This window comes from Sinohyriopsis cumingii, chromosome 10 (assembly GCF_028554795.1).
Source record: "Sinohyriopsis cumingii isolate HCF-2022 chromosome 10, ASM2855479v2, whole genome shotgun sequence".
Taxonomy (NCBI): Eukaryota; Metazoa; Mollusca; class Bivalvia; order Unionida; family Unionidae; genus Sinohyriopsis; species Sinohyriopsis cumingii.
In genome coordinates, this window is record NC_142970.1 from 63,976,682 (window position 1) to 64,000,299 (window position 23,618).

Below are 23,618 nucleotides of genomic sequence, written 5' to 3' on the forward strand. Positions count from 1 at the left end.
GAACCGTATCATTCTTTACCCGTCCATGTGTATATTATATTCTTTCTCGTTCCGTTAAGGGAGACGTTGCTTTAAGTCAAAATGTAGGATAACCTTGTTATTTCCCCCGCACATTTGCCCAACATTCGTATTATATACCAGAGATCCAATAGAAGGAGTTATTAGATAGCAAACGAGAGCCTACGCAAAACACATATGGTCACTGGTGTAGATCACATAACGTTTAAAGGGGCCATGTATTGAAAGTGGGCTAAATCAAGTATCCGTTCATCCGACCCACGAGATTCCTGCACAAAGGAAAATAGTTTTACGTAAGATGTTCATGTATTATGAGTAAAAGTGTGAATGTCACATGTTGGTAGGTGTAAAGTTTCAACAACAAAAGATTGTAAATCGGTCTGCATGAGACATTCGTTTGTAGAAATGCAATTTAATGATATTATTGCCGAAAGATGTTTCTAATAATATACACATTTGCCGTATATCACATTATACAAAAAATAGCTTAGTAATTATCTGGAAGGAAATTGTTAGTCAACTAAAAGAAAGAAGGAATCATTAATATGGAGAGAAAGAAAGAAAACAGAAACAAAAATACTGAGCAATGATTAATAATTTCATTTAGATTCTATTATATCAATGTAGAGAATCCAATAAACACATGAATGTAAATTGAGGCAAATGCAGACATTTATATGGATCTGACAACGAGCAAAGATACGCCATCTTAATAATAAAAACGTCTAATGATCTTTGATATGAGAACATAAGGGAATAATCTTCATGGAAACGAGGCTTCACTCTAATGAACATTTACGTCTGCGTCACTCACCACTGAAACCTCACTAATAGATAAATTCTATTTTTTGCTTCTTCACCGAATCGTCATGCAGGTGATGCGTTAGTGTCTCAGTATATTTGCACGTGTATTGATCAGTGAGAAAACTCGACCTGCGTTAGTGTCTACATATATTTGCTTTGCTTAGGTCAGTCAGAAAACCTGATAGATATCCATTAAGTATCTTGCCTCTGCTGCGGTTGATGGAGATGGCAAAACACCTTCTTACGTGCATGGTAGTAACGGTATCAGGCAGACGTAGATATAGCAGGATGGAACATTCATTCAAGCAACCATGATAGACAGATGTCTAAATTAGTCAGAGAAAAATAACAACGTAAATTAAAGCATTATTCTACACATATTTAGAAAAGCATAGGAAGCCATAATTACATAAATACGACATGGGTTTGAAATGGTTTTGAATGTATGCAATAAGGCTCCAGTGATATTGAAGATTAATTTGCATTAATGAACAGACATGAGGTGTATTTGTGTGAATAGTTTGCAGTGGGGTATTCCAGTGGTATGAAACCAAACAGCGGGAAATACAACCCATATTTGACTTTTTAATAAAGTCATAGATCACTGTCACAAAAATGTACCATAAGAACCGTTACCACAACCACATTAGTGATTTATGTTTGTGTTATGGATACGATATGTTCAATAATCAATGCAGTATCTGCAGATATTTAATGGAAAAAATTTGATCGACTGGTAAGCTGAGCTTTTTTATATGCTATTTTTAGAATCGAACTGCACGATCACTATTGTTATTGTTATTTGACCACTGAACCAGTACAGGGGTGACCTACCCGGGATAGGTATAAATTCGTGGCAATCCAACTGTTGTACTTAGCCTTTCATATAGATGGAACTTGAACAGAGGTGCTGAAGGTAAGAACTAGTATTAATGTCTGTTTTTTGAAAAGTGTTTCCACATGATGAAATTAATTAATAGAGTAAGAAAAATCATTGTTTCTCTTACGACATATATTTACCTCTCTTTCCCTTTTTCTATTCCAATATTTCCATTCCCTCTCTTTCCAGTAAATTCACTTAGACTCTTTCGTCTTTTCTTTACCATTAGATGAGAGATTGAGACAGTGTTGGAAAAAAGTGTGCAAAAACCAGGTATTCAACTGTGATAGCTTTCAGTCACTGACTGTGAAATCAAGCAAAATATTCCATTGTTAAATGTCACTTTATCGCTGGTTTGTAAGTTGCAAATCGCGTGATGCTAAAACGCGGTCATGATCCTTTATCTAGTATTTCTAAACTCAAGCTGGAAAATGTAGTGAAAACATTTTTTGGCAATGACCAATAATTTTGTCTTTAGATTTAAATATCAAATACAAACCACTTCACCGTCCTAAATCCCCAAAAGATGATTGGAAGAAATTTATATTGAATATACAACTTTACAAAAATAACATTAGACAAGGACAAGATTCGAACTTGAAGACTAAACTTTTGGATATTTTTGAGAATGCGTTTAAATGAACTTATTGAAATAAAGATTACCTGGCGATGGTTATAAACAAAGAAAAAATGGAAATTCTAATATTTAAGAGGCACACAGATAGACAGGTCTCCTACTCTCTACTGACAGAATGGGTCGCTTGAGCGCACAAGAACGCAACTTATAAAAGTATGTCTTCTAAAGATATTTCTCACTCGATGTCCTCTTCCATTTATTTACAACTAAAGATAGATGGTTTTGTTTTCAAGTGGTGACATCATGATATACGGCGATTGTTTACAAATGATGACACTGCTAATTGACGTTTGTTTACAAGCAATGACATCAAGCTAGATGGCATTTGTTTACAAGTGATGCCATTATGGTTGATGTCGTCTGTTTACATGCGACCCTTACTCATCATAATTTAAATTTGTTGTCAATGCACAGGAAATATTAACTAAATTAAACATCTGAGCAACATTGTTCCGGAATGATTGAAAACAAATATTATTACAAACATTATTACTGAAAACATAGTTATAATAGGAGTGCGCCAATCAGAAAGCCACGATGGTTTTCTACCAAATTACACCTTGACCATATTTCATTAAAGTGTTACAGAGTAGTTGGAAAATTGACGGAAAATGTTGGAAATACCGATAAAATGCAGAAGAGCACAAGATCAAATAGTCAAATAGTTATTGTGTGGAAATATCAGTATAAATTAGGTAAAAATAGTTCTTTAATAATCTTTCACTTGAAACGAGAAACCCAGGAATGTTTGGTCCAAGCGAAAATATTGTAAATCTTTGAAGGACTTTTAAGAGTAATGACATGATATTATTGGTAAACAAACTGCGTCTAGCATGATTTCATTACTTGTAAATAAACTCCATTTAGCAAGATGTCATCGCCTATAAAGACCTACCTGAAATATTCTCAGGATGTTTTTTATTTTTTAATGTTTTTCTAATTTCATGGTGTTTGTTTTTGTAATAATATCATTATGTTTTTTATCTTATAGGTGTTGTCTAATGTTGTAAAGCGCTTAGAACTTCTAAAGATTAGGCGCTATACAAAGTCCTCATTATTAATATTATTATTATTATTATAACAACGTCATCTAGCATGATGTCATCGATTATAAACAAACGCCATTAAGCCTTATGTCATGCTTGTAAACATGATGCCTGTACTTGTAAACAAACGGTATTCAGCATGACGGAAACTGGCGGAAACTGGCGGAAATGTAAATAAAATGCAGATGTACGCAAGGTTATTCATATTGATTTTATCCTTTGTAGATGACGTCAAAAGTCACGTTCCTTTTGGCTGTCTCTGTGCTGACATGCGCAGTACAGGGAACGTATTACTATGATCCAGAGTTTGCTGCCAACGTCTTAGCTGCTGTAAGGTTGGCTCTGACAAACATAGCAAGTCCTACAGAAGGTACGATTATGTTTTCAGCCAAACAGAAAATGATCTAACAAGAAAACCATGTTGTGATTGGTTGTGCTCAAATTTCATGCTCCTAACTCAGGCTCAACAGTTCAATCATCTTCAGACTTGTATTGAAGTATGAAAAAACTGTGTGTGTGGGGGGGGGGCAGGAATTTGTAGATGTGCAAAATGGTTTGTACATAGTGGTGTTGCACCAAAAGGTCAAATTTGAGAGAGAGAGAGAGAGAGAGAGAGAGAGAGAGACTCAGTAGGACAATTTAAATAATTAAAAGCATTCAAAGTTAATTACTTGGACATGCCATGGGGTTGGGTGGGAGCTGTATATAGCCGACAAATGAACGAAAATACGCATCTAATATAATGAACTGTACTGTCACAGTAAGGGTTCCCACTAGGGAGTGAATCAAACAACTTGTGAGTGAGCGTGGCTTGAAAGTCCATATTTCCCCTACTTTCATGGATCTCAAGACAACAGTCCTTGCCAACTGAAGGGTTATTAAATTTTCACACGCTAACATTTTTTTTCTTAAATTATATGGATAATTGCATATGCTAGGAAATTTGAAGGGGTCAATTTTACGAAACTAAATTTATGATGTCAAAAGTCTTACGATACGGTGCTTAATGACGTCTTCTCCTAGAAATTGGGTAATTTTATGGGCCGACTAAAATTGTCCCAACACCTACATCCTATGATCAGTAAACAATCACTAAACTCTAACAAAGTAGAGAAAGGAGACGTACGTACAAACTGTACACGCACCAATGTTATTACTGTTCCAACAAAAATAAATGGCAATATTTTGCAGGAAATCAGTCCTCGAATTCCCACAAAATTCAAGACTAAAACCAAACAGTTCATGTTTAATTTCAAATCTTAGGATGTGCATCTTATTCGTCATGATATATTGCTGATAAAACTTTATCATCTACCTTGGGTCTGAAACGTACACTGAAAATCCGCTTAAGCAGACACTCATGTGCGTGAAAGAGGAAATCATGATCTATAGACTGGGTCTCCCCTCTGTAAAGGTTAAGTTATACATTAATTGTGTAAGGAACTTAAAAAGTGCATACTTAAGGAAGCTTAGTGCATAATATCGGTGACCAGATCTGTAAGACAGGTGAAAAAGTAATATTAACGAGTTAGCTTCAACAACAAAACAATAACAACAATAACAGCAATAATAATAATAATAATAACGATAATATCAATAGTAGCGGTGATACTGATTATGGTAGTAATAGTAGTTGTTGTTCTTGTTGTAGTGATATTATTATTAGCTGTAGTAGTAGTAGTAGTAGTCACAGCAGAAGGAAAAAGGGGTCGGAATCCTGAATCACAAGGAGACATAAATATAATTTTACTTTTGTTTTTATGAATTTTTCTTTACATTTTATTACGTTTTGGTTTGCAGACCCTGTTCAGCTGTTCCAGTTATTTGACTCTGGAAAATACAATGAAAACAATGCGGCCCTGGTTGCAAAGACGATGGATATACTGAAGACAATGTACTCTGCCTATCAATCTGTCTCTCTCTCTGTCTCTCTGTATAACTGTCTGTCTGTCTGTCTGTCTGTATAACTGTATGTCTGTCTGTCTGTCTGTCTGTCTCTGTCTCTGTCTCTCTCTCTCTCTCTCTGAGGCACACTCGATACTGATTAAATTGCAACATTGATACTGTTCTGGATGTGATTATTAGACCATTCCCCGATTGGCATTTTATGTCCACAAGAGGACAGGACGAAGAGAAGGCACGGGACGGGAAGTGCCTTTCTAATTATTGTAAAGAATTGATACTCTACGAAAACATGCGAAACTTACGATTTGTCAGTCTGTTCATGCACGTGTGAGTGTGTGCGCAAATCATTCTTAAAATGCAGATTGACAAGCTAAAGATACACGATTTCCGGCCAGGGTGGAAGTATATGTTGTTGACCATGTATGTATGTATGTATGTATGTATGTATGTGTAACTGTTTGTATGACTATATTTACGCAAGTATGTATGTAGGCAAGTAGCTAGACACAGTGGTAGTTTGTATTTATTAAAGTGTATGTCTGTATGTGTGCATTAATTTACATATAAATGTATACGTGTGTGAATTAGAACGCACGCGTGCCAATGCTGCAATATGTTTTTACAGCAATCCTAAATGATCATACACTTTTTCTTTGATTCAGCTATACGGGCTCTCAATTGAACAACATCGTGTATAATGAGACACTATATGCCATATTCCAAAGCCGAGGGGTTTGCGTTGTGAAGAATTTCGATTGCACCGGACAAGCGACGAGTGTGTACCGGACATTGGACGGTTCCTGCAATAACCTGAATCATCCAGAGTGGGGCATGGCTTTTAGACCACAAAGACGCTTGATAAACCCACAATATGATGGTAATTAATCTTACCTACTAATGTATATTTTGCTATATGTCTTTCTTAACATGTATGTATCTGCTTTATTAATGTCATATTTTATTACCAACCATTTCTCGTTTGTTCAATACTCTCTCTCTCTCTCTCTCTCTCTCTCTCTCTCTCTCTCTCTCTCATTAGCTGCTTCTCTGTCTGCCTCTGTATGTATTTATCTATTATACGTTGTGATATTATATTGAAATCGGCCTACCTCGCTTTTTAGGATTTCTTACAAAATAAAAGGTGTAACATTTCTATCAATTATTGAAACTATACAGCCTGTTAAAAATGCATCAATACTTTTAACGTAACATAATAAAAATATGGTAGAAGTATTTCTTACAGTCATTTATATGAATCAATCATCGAAGTATCAAATTAGTAATTTTCAATTACCAGATGGAGTATCAAGTCCGCGAACCCGTAGTGCAACCGGAACGGGAACTCTGCCCAACCCAAGAACCATCAGTAACGTAATTCATTCTAACAAAGGCATTTCAACGCCTTTAGATCAGAAGATCTCGCTGCATGTTTTCCAGTGGGGGCAGTTTCTGGACCATGACATTATCTCGACACCAGTTTTAACAGGTTATGCATGTTTATTTATTTATTTATTTATTTGATCTTAGATCCACTCAACTGTCAAATGGTCTTTGACTTGTCAATCTCTCAGTTTGTGTTTTAATCTACATCTATCTGTTCGACTGTTCTTCTTAACCTTGATATACAACATGAGATACCGCTTTCGTTAAAGGTGAATGATAATAATAATAATAATAATAATAATAATAATAGTATTATTATTATTATTATTATTATTATTATTATTATTTTCATATATGTTGCTTCTTATAAATGCGATGTTCTTTTGTTACGTACTATAACATCTTTTTATAACGCATGATGTATGGGTATGTATCATGGGCCAGTGGCCTGTACTACAAATACACACTATTATTATTATTAATACTGGGATTATGCTTTAAGGCGTTAGCTAGTTAAAGTATTTATTACATTTTTTGTGAAAAAGATTTTCAATTATATCTTATGAAAGGTCTAAGCAATCCAGAATGAAGATTAGCAGATTAATTTGCATTTCGGTTTAGTTGACTACCTTCGATATATCTTCAGAAGTCAGAGTAAAATAAAATAGTCCCCGAATGTTTATTTTGAAATTAAACAAAAAGAAAATAAGATAACCCAAATGGTAACAATATTAGCTGCCCCATTTCTAATACATACACCGAGAGAACTATAATATGCCGCGTTAATTTTTTCTCAATGTAAACTTTATCGGACTTCTGAAAACGAAACCTGCAAGGCCGCCGGCAGGTAGTGAATCGGAAAAACAAAAACAACTACACTTTTAAGATGTCAAAAGTGTATTAACATATTTATTTTTCGTTGTTAATAACTTACTGCGATGCGACGTCAAAATGACGACTTAAACTGATATAGTAATCATGGTATAGTTAGCTCATCTGCGCAGTTAACGCGCTATTTATACGAGAGCATTGCAAATATGTAACATAATTACTACTGGACTGCTTTAGAAACCAAGGGAACTGAAGAAGATTGTAAACATGTGTATAACGGTTTTATAAGTCTATCCGACTATTTCAGCGCTGGAAGAATCAGGTTTGTATCAATTAGCTAGAAAGGCCAACATTATTTGCGGTAGTATTTATAAATTTGTCCATAGCATGCCGTTTTTCTTCCGATCTTTGCAACCGTGCATTTCGCCTTGGTGTTGTTGTTGTCGTCCTAGGTTTAACGCCATTTTTCAGTTCACGATAGGCTATACATGGCGGCCATTATTAATGGTGGAGGAAGAACCCGGGAAAATCCCGGAAAGAACCATCGACCCACGAGAAGCTACTGGCAAGCTTTCTCACATACCCACATTGGCTGAATCCGAGACTCGAACCCACGCAGACAGAGGTGAGATGGCAGTGATCCGTAACGGACAGCGCTTTAGACCACTCGGCCACTCGGCCACACGGGGCCCTCATTTCATTTTGATTGCTAGTAGTAATTAGACCCACAGTGTGTAGAGATTTAGTGATGTTTCTGAGGCTAAAAGTTTTGAAATTGTTTTCGAAGGAAAATTTAAAGTACATTATGATAATGAAAATCTTTGAATTATTTTCTGTCGGTTTTATTCATTATTTTTTTAAATATAACAATATATAAAGCAGACAAATCGAAAAATAGGGGTAGTTTCAAATTTTTTGAGGCATGGAAAGGCCTGTGGCAAATAATAAATATATATTGTATGTGCTCCTGGTTAGTTACAAAAAGTTTTCAAATTAGAGGTCAAGGTCAGAGTTTGTAATTGGTCAAAGGTCACCAAATTGCCATATATACGAGAAAATAAAAAGCATGATTGATCTAACAAAGATTTTATCTCATACATCCACGCTTGAATTCTGAGTACAGTTGACTTATCCTCATTTATTTCTTAATTCAATAACTAATTAATTTGACAAAAGTCTAGTGAAGTTGTGAATGTATGTTACTGTAAGAATTTTTGTGCTAAATAATGTTGAACGATGCAGAGAATGGGAACTGTTAAAATAAACGGATTTGTTTGTGATTTATTCCATAGTCGTCAGTACATTTCTTACATTTCTGGATATCATGCATTGTGTATCATACGATTTTAGTATTCGTGTGGACAATATTGAAATCTTCATTTCACTAGCAGCTAGGACAGGGTCATTAAATGATATGTTATTTTATCATTGTCTTATTAGTTTGAAATATAACTGGTCCAAACCTTTCAAATTTTTAATGTGAGCTTGGTTATCCATGGTTGTGTGCAAAGGAGAGTTGTATCTTTGAACAAACTATTCTGAGTTTGAATACTTACCGATAAGCAATTAGTATTACTAAAATCTTATTATTAACACTTATCGATTTGTTTAGGCGGGTAATGTTTATATAGGTCAGGACTATTTGTGCTAAAATTATTGATTACTTTTTTGAGCTTTCGATCGTTTTATGCATTCCATTATTCAATTCCATCTGTCGCATTTTCCAGTAGGAATTTCTGAGTTATATCATCTTCCTTGGAATTGAATATGTTCTCTATTTCTATGTCCAAAACAACTTACTCACTTTTTATCTCATGTTTGATTGGTTGTAAACCCCGTTGCACGTTAGGCATTTCACTCATTTTTCTGTTCTGTATTATTCAAATTACAAGAGAATCTCTGTTTGAACAAGTCCTTTGTCTCTGAAATGTTTTCCCCCTCAGTTTGCAACAATATGCATTTGTAGCGTTCTAGCTGCTCTTTATATAGTACTCTAGCCGTCAGCCGTCAATTTACTTCGTTGTCTACGCACGTTGTGATAGTCCAAAACTATTTATCCTTCCAAGATAAACACACTGGAGTATCAACATGTGCGACAGAGTTTTTTTTTGAAGATCACATAACAGGTAATTGTTTCATTTATGTTGGGTCATTTCCATGCTCATCCACTGCAGGTTCCCTCTCTGTGCTTAACTTTTTATCTCACTGGAACGTCTCAGGCATCATTAGGATCTCTGAGAGATACCTGTCCATCATGCTATGCACGAAGTAAGCAATTTCTGTAGCGTGGATAACATCGAATCCTCGGTCGGTTAGTCTTGCAAACTATCAAAGATGTCGAGTGCAAGACGTCTGCCAATCGCTAAGTCACATGATAAATAACAGCATAATACAATGGTTTGGAAATCTGACCAGCGGTACTATTAGCAAAGACTTTATATAAAGTTTTGCATTGATTCCGATTCATCGATGTTACCTGCTACATATTTGATTGTTTCGTTTGCAATACCTATACATTGGCAAATGGTTTTAGTGTTCAAATTCCTTAAAGTGTTTGCAACTAGCAACATATATATGATATTTTCCTAGAAAAATACCATTTTTTCTAGTTTGTTCCTGTCCATCTATGAAAACCTTGTTTCATTTAGATAACAAAAATATGATAGATGATGGTGAGGTTTATGAGATACAAATCTTTGCGCGTGATTGTTATGAAATACAAGCATCAGCTGACATATGAGTTGATGATATTGAATCTGTTTAACATTTTAATAGTGTATATCTTGATAGTGGTTTTGATGATCAAGGTATACGACAATTTTATACTGGGCATGAAGATATAGGAAGAATGGAAACGAAATTGAGGATCTGCTCATAACGTCTAATGACAGAGATAACATTGGTCCTTTTAAATAACAATAGACAAAACATATGTCTTGAGGTATTAAGGATGAAGTCTACCTAAATTCTGGAGGAACATCCGGTGATGCACATGAAGTAAAGATCAAACACATATACAGAAAAAAGTGATAATAAACACTCTCATGGCCCAGTTCAGTAATAAATTAAAACTGGAATCTTCTTTTTTTTCATCAGTGTGATTCTTTGGACTATGTTTAGTTAGTTTGTCTTTCCTTATTACATGTGGTAAAAGATCAGCTCAGCTTTTGGTTCAAATTAGGTAAAATACACTTTTTAGGCTTAAACGGTCTCCTAAAACTTCCACTATGGATTTCTTAATGTCTGAGGAAGCTGTGAACCATTCACCTTTTTTCTTTTCATGAAAAAGCCTCACTATCATTTAGTAATGTTGTCCTTCATGAAACAGTATCTTTTAAAATTTTTGTTCCTTACATGCTCGTCTAAAATTTGTTCTTGTTTGTAACCTTTCTTGCAAACGCGTATTTTGATAAATTATCCATTGTTGTCCTGCATCCATCGTTTTCCCTTTCATATACTTCCGCATATATACCCATACAATGTCGGAGTTGTGGACTATTTCGCGAGCCATTTTTCAATTCAGTGTCTTTTGTTCTCCTTTGCCTCCTTAATTGCTACAATATTTTGTTTTTGTTTTCATTTGTAGTCCCTTCTCTTTTGTTACAATAGACAGGCATTCGTGACCGTAGGAACGATGACTTTAATAGCTGCATCTGCTGATTTAACAGCCTCTGGTATTGTCATTTATATAGAAACAACACATACAGATCATTGTTTAGTGGGATAATCTGACATTAGGCGATATCAAGAAGCCAAAAAAGACCACATGAGACAAATATTTCCAACAATGCACCGCCCTTTCTAAATCAATCCAAGCGTATGAAAGATTTAAGGTTTAATTCGAAGTTAGTTCTATAATTGCCTTGGCTTCATTTGCTTCATATACCGAGAAACCACGTGTTGTTTTAATTCAATATATGTTTTTCATAAATTCCATCCCTTTGAAATTGACGCATTTGGCTAAACCTCATAAAGATTATGTGATCTTTAAATGTGAATTTAGCCTCAAGGAACTTTTTTCATTTACCCACACCAAGTAAGGAACTTTGTCCTTTCTTCACATTCAACCGTTTAAAACATGTTGGTGCTTCGTTAATGTTATGGTCATTGAAAGCAATGTGTAATCTGCATCTTGTTTGAAACAATGAAATTGACAATTCATGTTGCTTTAATTATTATCCTGTATGTCGTCAGTACAGCTAACTTTGATCATACGTTTATCCAATCAAATTTTTAAACATCATCTCTTGACACCGACGATATTGCTTACGTGTTAATTTCATAAAATGTCTCTCTTCAACTCTCAATGTTGATGTAATTAATGCAAGGTAGTTTTCTGACATTATTTAAGATTTATTAAAGTAAAGTATTGTTCGTACTTTAAACGTTTCGCCATGCTAATCGTCTTTAGGGCCTAGCTACAGTTTTTTAAGTTTTGTAATTTGTACAGTAATCGCGTTGAATCAGACTGGTGTACTTTATTCACTAGAGTCCTTTGGAACATTGTTATATTAGAATTTCTCAGTTTATCAACTTATTTGCTGTGGGTTGAAAGAAGTATTGTTGTATTAAATTTCACTAAGGTCAGACCTCTCAAATTGTATCCTACTGTTTATTAATTTAAGGACTTAACGGTGCCACAGTGAGCTGTTGTGAAACGAATCCTGTAAATGTCGATACGTAAGTGCGATTTAGAGCTTCATGTTTTGTATCAGTATTTTAAATATGTCACCAACATACTGATTACTTTTTTCTCTCTGTTTATTTTTTAATGGTATTTTAAATGTCACCAGCATCTCTCTCTCTCTTTATATATATATATATATATATATATATATATATATATATATATATATATATATATATATATATATATATATATATTGTTGCATAATGTTCGTATTATGGTGGACCGAAATGTTTGTAATTGGTTGTAATGGTATTTGATCTTGGTTTGTTTTGGAAATAAGACGGTGCACATTCAGACAAGACAGTAACTTTGCTTATATGTAGTCAATGGTAGCAAATATCATCTATCGAAACAATTATTTGCTAAGCATCGTTCGTTTCAAACAACAGGGAGAAGTGCGCTCCGATTTACGTACCCAATAGCGATGGTTTCTTTGCCGATGGCACTTGCATGAATGTGCCACGTTCCGCACCGGCTTTGGACCGGAATTGCAATACGCTGAGTAAGTATCACATTAATGCAAAACCGTTAAATGTTCGGGAGGATATAACTATGGGTTAAATTAATGGTAAAATGCTTCATAAAATACAAACTTCAGATATTGTGAATTTACAATTTTTCTTGTAAACTAATTTTCGTACATTGCATGGTCGTTATAAACCATTCATTTCAGGCCCAGTGAGAACCGATCTGTCAGTGGACCTATTCTTAACCTCTTCGTTAATCCATGGCATTGAATTACCGATGAAAACAACATGTTTATCAAAAATGTCTCAAATTGATATCCCCGAAAATAACTGACAATAGAGTAACACGATTGTCATATATACTTAATTTTGTCCTTAATAGCCATACTTCTGTTCCAAACATTTCCCTAATTTGCCAACTGTTTTAGCAAGTCTCATAAACGTACGCTTCACTTGTCTAAACATGTTTCACCCTAAGAAAACGCAAAACTCAAAGAACTCGAGACGTCTCTCCTGCAGATAAATTAAAAATAAATTCCTCTATAATTATATTTGGGGTCGAGACACCTCCATCGCTTATTTTGTTTCAGCATGTTAACACATCAAAATGATAATCAACATTTACGTTCTAAATAAGTTTGATATTGCTTTGTTGAAACAGGTGAATTTAACACACACACACACACACACACACACACACGAAGCGTTGTCAGAATACATGGTTATCAACATTTTCAATGTTACGGTTATGAAATGACTAGACAGTACTTTTCTTAAAATCTTTTCATACACAATCTCATTAATTAATAATTTATTGCTGCTGGATGAAGACAACAGGAGAAAACATATGTATTTCTTTATTTATTTACAGCCGGACCAAGACAGCAAGTGAACACGATAACCTCGTACATTGATGGTTCCAATGTTTATGGTTCCTCAGCGGCAGAATTAACCAAGCTACGGAACTCAAGTTTGTCTTGCAATCACTCTTTCTTGTCTTCTTGACGTTTCCTATACTCAGATAAAATGTACGGATGTTACGATGCAATTGTGCTGAATGCCCACTTGCACATGGTTCGAATAAGATAACATCGGGCGGAAAATTCTACTTGAAACAAAACAAAATACAAGTCGCGCCTAATTGTCTCAGAAGAGTAATCATAACGTAATTCAAGAAAAGATGTTATAATTTCTTTGATGAGATAAGGACTCTAAACAGAAGTCTTTTATTTTATTTTAAGATAATCCTGAGTATATGGCTGTCACAGACGGAAACAACCTTCCTCCAAATAATGACTCTTCGGCGTGCACTTTGACTGTTCCAGGGGAGAGCTGTTCCATTGCTGGTAAGTTTATAGAATCTACCTGTGTCATACGACCACCTGTGTTGAACGGTGAATACACATATGTAGCAACGCATGTATAGAACGACCGCCTATATATAACAAACATTTATATGAAACGGATGGTAGGCTTCAGGAATTCACTATACCTAAGAGCATGGCCAGCCTTATAAGTTCTTATTCATGCACAATTAGGGATAAAATACCAACTATGAAATTTTACGTATTAATGGATGCACTGCTTTGTTTATTTAAAGGGTCATGCGTTGTTCCTTTCTGAAAACGCAGTGTGTAACCTGGCAACTTGCTGGATACAAGTATGTCATATTTAATGAGTGGTGGTAGCTAACTGCTGGAACAGTATATAGAACAATTGAGGTTTGAAGACTTTTGATACGTATTAAAAAAAATTGGTGTCAAAATGAAGAGATAGCCTAGCCTTACGTTGAAAGTTAATATCTTCAAATAACGCTGAGTACATTTCAGTGTAATTTTGAAAAGTCGCTTTGCAACTGGCAGGTGAAATAATCGAAATGTAGGAAAGAACTACAGGTTAATAGTCTTATGTACAGAATTATACCATATCTTATTCTTTTCCTTCTAAATGGGATATTCAATTTGGAGTTAGCAGTAAGTTTAAAGTATTGACAAATATAAAGGTTTCGTTATCTGTCAGACAATAAATCGTTTTAGACTGAATCCCATGATTACAAGAAAGACCAGCATTCAGATAAAGGTTCCGACAATTGTGACAATTGCTATTGTTCGATATGTCCAGACACATGCGTGCTGACGGACACTCACACATATCCGAATGTTGATCATTTATTTATGTGTTAATGTTCAATTTATATTATCATAAAGCTGAAATCCCTTCAAGCTTAAATACTCGTACTGTCATTCCCAGGTGACTCCAGGGTGAATGTTGTGCCGAGTCTTGGCTCCTACCACACACTCTTTGTACAAGAACACAATCGTATTGTGAACCTTCTCAAAGGACTAGGGTGGACAGATCCAGAGGAATTATTCCAGGAGGCCAGGAAAATAAATATCGCCCAAATTCAGCACATTACATACAATGAGTTTCTTTCCTGGCTCCTAACACGTAAAGTCATGCTTGACAACAGCTTAATCATTACTGGTTCTAGGCCCAGTTACTTTACAGGCTACGACCCTACAATAAACACTGACATTGCCAATGATTTTGGAATAGCATACAGGTAAATCGTTTTTATATACCTGTTCTGTAGTATATGCATAGTTTCACTGTTTCAATATTCATTTATACTGTTTTACCGAGTTTCCTTTTGATGAAACTTTTTACGAGTGGAATATCAATGATACATCGTACAAACTTTACATATATCATATTTATATCATATACAAATACACATAGTTGCCATTTTAACGGAGTTAAGATATACCCCGGGCAACTGTGTATTGATGGAGTAAATAAACTCCTCACATCCTTATCTAGTGTGTCCACTTCAAAACGTAGTTATGTGCCTTTTTCTTGTTGTTCACAATCCTCTTTTGCAAACTGCTTGGTCGATTGTTCTCTTTTATGAGTTTCTATTTTTATTCACGCTGAAAATATCAAGATAAGACACACTTATGATTTAAACATAAAATATGGATTTGATGAAGAATGTATAGAACTACAAACACACGGCTAGCTTCTTGTACTCTGAACGCACAAGAACCCACAACATAGCGTATGGAAATTAGTGTGAAACAGAAACTAAACAAAATGACCAATAAGAGGTACTTAAAATAGTTTAATATATTTGCAGTTGATCTACGTAATTATTCTGCTCTAATCAATAATACTAACAAGCATAAAATTACTAGAGCGATGGACAGGCAGAATAAAGTATTTATAGTAATATATATATATATATATATATATATATATATATATATATATATATATATATATATATATATATATTCCATCCATATCGTTTAGAATCGGACATTCCTGGATTCCGAATCAAATGAAGCTACATACAGATTTTCCAGAAACTTCAGATGTCAATGACCCAGATGTTAAAGGCATTGAGAACACGTATCTAAATCCACATATGCTTTATATGAGGGCAAGAACCGGGGCCAATCGATTGGTAAAATGGTTGACAGAAACAAAATGCCCTCGCACCGACAGGTACATCTCTCACTGAATCTATATATATATATATATACATAAGAATCGTTCAGTATTTTACAACATTGCACACCTTCATATTCCATTCACGTGCATAAAGGAACTACTTTCTATTGTAAAAAAGCAATGGACGCAAACGCCAGCACTTTTGATTTGTAAACAAATCATGTACACTCGGGTAGTAGGCGTTTTAAGTTGTGGTTGTTGAATGAAGTAAAGCAACTGTTTCGTGGACTGCCACATAAGAGTTGTTTTGGCACATTACGCGTTAACATTTTGATACAATGTTTCGGATTTAGGCTAGCTATATAATAGACGCAAGAAAGGGTCCTTGCAAATGACATACAAGTGTCAAGACATAAACTGTCTTCTTGTGATAAGAATGGCAAAAAACACACGTACAGTTTTACATCCTAAATTTCCTCAAAATGTACTTTCTTAGTTCTGCAAATCCGAATTACATAAGCCATGTCATAGGTTCTCAATCTTGATTACACATTTCGAAATTGTACTTTAATTTCGAATATAAATGCAATTAAATTCTCCTTACTGCACTCAAAAGGAAAAACAAGCATTAAAATTCATAGCGTCTTCTTGATAATTATAATTGAAAGACTTCATATTTTCCCCACATTATGATTTCAAACATTCAATGACAGAAATAGAAACACATCTGCCGATGTCAACACGCTGCTCTCTCGCTTTTTCAGTCTGATGTATTTAATGTGGAATTGTCACCTATAAATCCAGCCCATAATTAAGAAATTTCGTAGAATCGAAAAAACAAAATACGATATTTATCCATTCCAGATCAAACGGAAAAGTTGTTGCAATGCGCATTCATTCACAATATGACTCCAAATTTCAATTTTAACTAGACGTGTCATTTTCTTTCGAAAGTAATGTCGAGCGCGCGACCAAGTTCAAATTTATCTGGGCGGAGTTATGTGCACTGTAATAATGTTATTATTGTGTAATGATGAATCTGCGCTTGTGTATTTATTTTGGAATACGGCATACATTCAGTTATTTTATTTCTTGTTGTGTATTTTGTTAATATAATTAAGCATTAGGTAGAATTTAAAAAAATAGCATATAATAAAAAGGTTACTGTATTTGTATGGGAAAATATGAACTCGTTTTTTCGGATGAATAAACTGCACTGACAAGGTCGTGCAGTATTTACATTCGAAAAACTCTCGTTCATATTTTCCCATAAAAATATACATATATATATCGTTTACTAGTACATGTCCATATGTTAAATGGAAACTGACAATCAAATGAAATTGCATCTAAACATATCTCTGTGCATCTGTACATTTATCTATCAGAGGCGCTCAGATTAAAGAAATTCTAAATGTTTGTGATCCCAGAAAAAATCGTGCTAACGGGTCAGGGACGTAGATAATATATATTAGAAGCAGAGGACGTATACATATGCACAGAGTAAGAGATAAATGGAAATAGAAAGAACCAAAGGAATGGTTGTAGATTTAAAGTAAATTATTGGAGATTGTACAATTTAAACGGAATAAACCATCTCGAACAGTGTTTCGAGTATGTCAGCTGCTGCTTAGCTTTAAGACGAAATGTAAGTTCCATTCATCGTGTAGCAGAAATTAGGATTCTGGGATACGCCACAAAACATTCTATATTAAATGCAAACAGTTTTGATTCCTCCTATAATGTTATATGTTCTGATCATAGGATCTGCTAATTAGGTCACTGCAATGTCTCTCTTCAAACGCCTTCTTGGATGAATTATGACCATGAAACCTTTATATATGTTTAAAGATTACTGGAAGATGGAGCGAGGAACAAGTTGTTCTTGAAGAACGGTGTAAGTTTCGACCTGGCGGCCCTAAATATAAACAGAGGGAGAGATCATGGACTTCCTCCTTACTGGAAATACAGGAGAGACTTATGTGGGGAAACCCTGACTGATCCAGGCTCTTGGACGTCTCTGACATGGCACGATAACATTACCATAGCTCTCTTGAAGACTGTCTATCAGTAAGATGAATGCTATTTACACACGCACGCACGCACGCACGCACACACACACACATCAAAGACGAAAACATATTTACGATCTGTATTCGCTAAGTTAGTAAGATTATGAGCACAACGATAATCTCATTTCTAATGATTTTACTATAGAAACTAAATGCCTGCTTGGCAATATATGTAAATGCTCTGAATGAATAACTACCTTAGTAAGAGCTGAAAAAAAATTACTTTCGAAAATGTTCCCAAATGTTGGTTTCATAGTCAAATGGCTATTAAGCGTATCTAAAGGGCAGATAACTCAATCAGAGGCAAACTGTAGTCAACCTATTGTGCTATAAAGGTTCTCTATTACCGACTTATTACATTATATGAATCACCTCTCCGGTAGCCTAATGGCTCGATCGTGCAGCTCGGATTCGGAAGCTCGCTTTCAAACCCCGGTCGAGTCATACAATTAGATTTTCAAAAATGGTAATAACAGCTGCCTCACTAGATGCTCAGCATTGAGAGGTTAGTATTAAGACTGGTTGGACTGGTGTCAGGATCATGTGGCAGGATGGGACATCATTCTACATGTCTGCGGCATGATGCCCCAATGCTAGACATCACTATGAACTGCCACACTGCAGACATCATAGGCACATGCTTGAATTATTTTTAAAAACTACGTTAAATATCCAAATCACACACACACATTATACTAATCGGCAAACAACCTCGGAAAAATCAAATTCATCCTTGGATTTGGCATCCCTCTTATAGAACAAAACACATAGATGGAACGGCTTTGTGCTGATAATGTATAGGACACACACATCTGTTACGTAACACACACATGGGTAACCTTGACCAGAGTGCATACTTTGCCATGTTAACAGAAAATCAGAGGCGTTCTTGTGGAATGGATCAATTTCCATCATTTAAAACATTTGTTTGTTTGATTTAAATTCAATTAACGGACTTCTGGAAGATTAACCACAAGATAAAATTTTGGACGTTTCGAAGGAATGCGGTTTCAAATAAGGAAATATAATCGTCTTTTTTCAGAATTCTATGGATTTTGAACGCTATCGTTTATATTATAGGACTTTTACATATCTTTAACATCTCTACCTTTTAGCTCTGTCTTTATAAAGTATATATAGGCATTATGTGTCTAATGTATTTAATTTTGCAAATCCTTATCTGCACAGGTTTACAACCTGTTGACGTTCCTAATGCCATGATATATTCGGTTAGGTTTGGTTTTATATGTGTAACTTCAGTCCTCAGCACACGATATGTTATACCAGGCGGAACGGATATTTGGTGGAAGAAGAACCGTGAAAAGCATGGGTGGAAACATCTGTCCTCTGGAAGCTACTGGCAAGCTTTGGCAGAGACATATTTTTGTCCGAACTTAGACTAGAACCCATGCGGTCAGAGATGACATGGGTGTGATCTATAAATTCCAGGCCTCGACCATTTGGTCACTGCTACTCCAATATAATTAGAGATTTAATAATAACGATGCAAAGACAACCGTTTCTGTATAGGCTGTTGAAATTTGAGGAGATGAAGGGTTCAACTCATTCTTGTCTCATTGAGCCTTAAATTTTTCTTGTTTACATCAATACTCAGATTGAATGAGTCACAACACCGACCCACTTTACCTAACTCTCACCTCCCCAGACTATTCCCAGTATTAACCCCTGAAATCTTACTAATTAAAATGGTTCAAATGTTTTCAGCAAGAGGAAGAGAGTAGTTCATTGTGATATCCATTTTACTATATTTGAAAGAAATATACTTATCCTTTTAAAATCGGTAAACGTCAACTCAGCTGAATTGGAGAAAAATACTGCTTACCTTTCATTTAAACTTGTTGCAGACGACAGAAGACATGCGAGAAATGCTGGTGAAACTCACCATTTGAAACAGTTCTGCTCATTAAACATATATTACGTGATATACTTTTTTTTACTGGGCTCACGTTATCATATGTAGATCTTTTTTATTTACACCAGGAGATTATTTTACGTCTTGATTTATACAGATCACCGATGGATATAGACCTATGGACTGGTGTTATCACCGAAACGATTGGCACAGCAGTTGTCGGTCCAACACTAAATTGCATCTTTCTTGCGCAGTTCAGGGCACTCCGAAATGGCGACAGATATTGGTTTGAGAGACCGGAACCGGAAGGGTTTTCTCTCGGTGAGGATAGAAAACACAATGTGCTTTTTATTATCCCGCTAAATAAAAAACAAGCTTGATGTTAAAGATGAGGTAGTATAATGTTTAAATTCGAGCGTATTTTTGCGGTTTATTAGTCTTCTGTGCTTTTTTATGGACGATTTAAACCGTCTATTACAGATTAAAGATTGTAAAATGTTTTGTATTTTATAATTTATTTTATCAGTTATTGCTCCTCTTGGAAGTTTAAATCACTGACTGAAGCTATAACTTTTCTCGAAAGATGTTTTCGGACATATGCATACTAATTTTATATTAATATTTTTTTCAAAGGATTTTCATGTACCTTTATAATTTGTTGCATATAAAAGTTTAATAATTGTGTTTCAGCAAAATTGGCCGGAATAAAACAAACCTCCCTGGCAGCGGTATTGTGTGCGAATGTGTATGATGACAGCTTCGTTATTTCGCCAAACGCCTTCATCACGGGAGACCCCAAGTAAGATTTTCGCGATCATTTTCTCACATCGCATCATTACAAGCTGAAGATATTAATGCTGTGTTTTCCTGGTTTTAAGGTAGACAGGTGGAAACAATTCACAATCGGCTGGTTATGATAAAGGCTTGTTATGCCTCTGAGTATAGATTACCCAGTATGTACAGCAAATTTTCATGCGATAAAGTTAACTTGACTATAGTTCTGTAAATGTAACTGATTTATCTTTAGAGTGTGTTGGAATTTTAGGTATCCGTCGAAGAGAAAAAAAATATCTTTAATTTATAGTGTTCATTCTTTGACATTAAATAATTAAATACTTTCAAGTGCATGCATGTACAGTTTTGTTTTGGAAACAATCTTCCCTGAGAGAGAAACGTTCCTCTGAAAGAACGATTTATAGTTCCCATTTTAAATGCTAACCGAAATCGATTTAATCGAGATCCTGATAGGTTTGTAAAATGAAAGAGATTTGCCAACTGAGACATGAGTCATTTTGCATACCACCAGGAGGATGCTGTGCTTAACACGAAGCAAACACAAACTGTATATTCAGTATGCGGTGGCTAACACTGCATTTCAGGCTGCCTTAAATGGAAAACTCTTTGTCTGTGTACGTGCCCATCTGACCTAGTGACGTAGGTTCAGGAGAAGAGATGTGGGAGTATACACAAATAACAGATTAGAATTTAATCAAAATGGTCAACATAGTCCAAACTGAATTATCTCGTGAAATGTAGGTTGCACGGAGCTAATAGATCGGAATTGAAATAAGGATTTGAGAACAGAAAACACGAAAACTCTTAGGCGCGTGACGCAAGTACAAGAGAGGTTGCAAATGAGGACAATTAGTTTTTAAGTTGGACCTGTAGCTGATAATAAAAGAATAAAAGAAGTTTAAAAAGATTGTAGAGGAGTAAACACCCATGCCGTATCTTAGGCAAATATGAAGTTCATCATTTGTCTCAGGAGCAATCAGACGGCTCTAGTAGGGCTACATTCTCTAAGAGCAATAAACTACAGGTACATCGGTGTGTATTACCATTGTAAAGTGGTTATAACTGAAATGTTTTGGATGCATTTTATTTATAAAGTTCATATACGTGAAATGAAATATAAATTAAAGTTAGGGTGAGATAAAATAGAAAGAAACTTGATCAAATGTTGAAACTGCTATCCATCATTAGGCGATGTGTGCTTCAAATTATATATTTTTTATGGTTTATTTTCGTATCTGATACAAATTTAGGTCATGTAATAGTACTTATGGTGCAAAGGAAAGTACTAAAACATATTTATAATGTCAGTTGTTGTTTGCCTTTACTGCAATTGACATTTAAGAAAAATTATATATAAAGATCATGAATGACTCAAATGTTAAGCTTCCTAAGAATGCGGTTAAAGCGTAAAATGCGGTTTGCGCTGACCTGACCTACTTGTAGCAGGTGCATGTTGCTATGACCTCAAAGTATCTACCGAAAATGGTGCACACCTTACCCTAAGCAAAAACGAAACTAATGAACAGTTTTCATCGCGTATTAAATATGAACAGTACAACCATCAACCACACCCCCAAACATTAAATAATTATAAACATATACATTTGTAGGATTGTGGCCGTTCCCTGCTCACAGATACCAAAACTGGATCTCAGCCCTTGGAGTAGATCAGTAAAGCGGAATTTGAACACAGGTAAAGATGAATTCGAGAACAAGTTGGTTCATCTGCTCCTGGAAATTCTGAAAGAAGGAGAGGCTGGTGATGTAAAGAAGTAAAAGGCATGACGACTGTGATTACATTTTTATAATATTTTAGTGAACACCTTCTACATATTTATGCACAATGCATATACAATTAAGAATAGGACTGAATTAAATAAGACTAGACCAAATAAAGATCTTAATACTGATGTTTGAATCTTTCCCTGCTATATCTTTAATGATATATATATATATATATATATATATATATATATATATATATATATATATATATATATTTTTTTTTTTTCTGCCCATCACTTTGTATGCATGCTTGTTACTGTTGTTGAGATGTCTTTAATATATCTATCACAAATGCAATTTCGTTTAGCTCATTTCAATGAAAATGTTATTTTAATACATTTTATAAATAATATTGCTTGTTATATGTATGATTTCCTTGATGCCTTTCCTCTTCTTATTTTCTTCTTTGTCCTTCCTGTAGACTCCATGTTTATTCAAGCAATATCAATGTATTTGGAAATGTGATTTGAACTGTGCTGTACACACTTGTACTTTAGTAGTGAAATTATCTTCTTTGAATAAATGAACTACTTCACTTGAGTTTTGTTTCATTCTTATCATGACTCGTCGAACACTGATTGAATGTACTACTCAGTATGGGCTACTCTGATTTAAAACACATTTATATTAATCTAAAATAAAGGAGTTGAAGATTAGTAGACTGAGAACGTAGCAGCAAGATCTGATGTGCATGATACAAAGTATAGTCTTTCAATACGTTTCATTAGCCGCAGATACATGAAGTCAGTAACACCAGTTCTCGATCGGATGTCAGCATACGCATTCCCCCTGTAACGTAGAAAAATACCTTTCTTTCTTTGTGTAGCCAAGACAGCTTTAAAGATTTTTGCTTCGGTATTGAAGGAATAGGTCATAATAAAATGCATCAATAGCAAAAAAGCAAATCCAACAGACCTCCCACCATAAAACAGCAAGCAAAACAAAATAAAAAACAAACAAACCAAAATCAACACTCAAA

General features: G+C 34.9%; 1 protein-coding gene across 1 annotated transcript; it reads left to right on the forward strand.

Annotated features, from left to right (window-relative positions):
• Positions 1-1,701: 1,701 nt before the first annotated feature.
• LOC149790268 (salivary peroxidase/catechol oxidase-like) lies at positions 1,702-23,174 on the forward strand. The gene is made up of 15 exons (XM_089973433.1): positions 1,702-1,738; positions 3,611-3,755; positions 5,186-5,279; positions 5,953-6,167; positions 6,588-6,776; positions 12,130-12,184; positions 12,584-12,696; positions 13,533-13,631; positions 13,903-14,007; positions 14,912-15,224; positions 15,974-16,168; positions 17,966-18,184; positions 20,217-20,380; positions 20,750-20,858; positions 22,465-23,174. Exons 2-15 carry the CDS (start codon positions 3,611-3,613, stop codon positions 22,628-22,630), a joined length of 2,181 nt encoding a protein of 726 aa, XP_089829559.1. The 5' UTR covers positions 1,702-1,738; the 3' UTR covers positions 22,631-23,174.
• Positions 23,175-23,618: the final 444 nt, after the last annotated feature.

Excerpts from the sequence above, each read along its gene's own strand:
- LOC149790268 (XM_089973433.1), top strand. The coding sequence starts at position 3,611 with ATGACGTCAAAAGTCACGTTCCTTTTGGCTGTCTCTGTGCTGACATGC. Across the intron at positions 5,280-5,952 it reads ATGGATATACTGAAGACAAT|CTATACGGGCTCTCAATTGA; the intron begins GTACTCTGCCTA and ends TCTTTGATTCAG. Across the intron at positions 13,632-13,902 it reads AACCAAGCTACGGAACTCAA|ATAATCCTGAGTATATGGCT; the intron begins GTTTGTCTTGCA and ends TTTTATTTTAAG.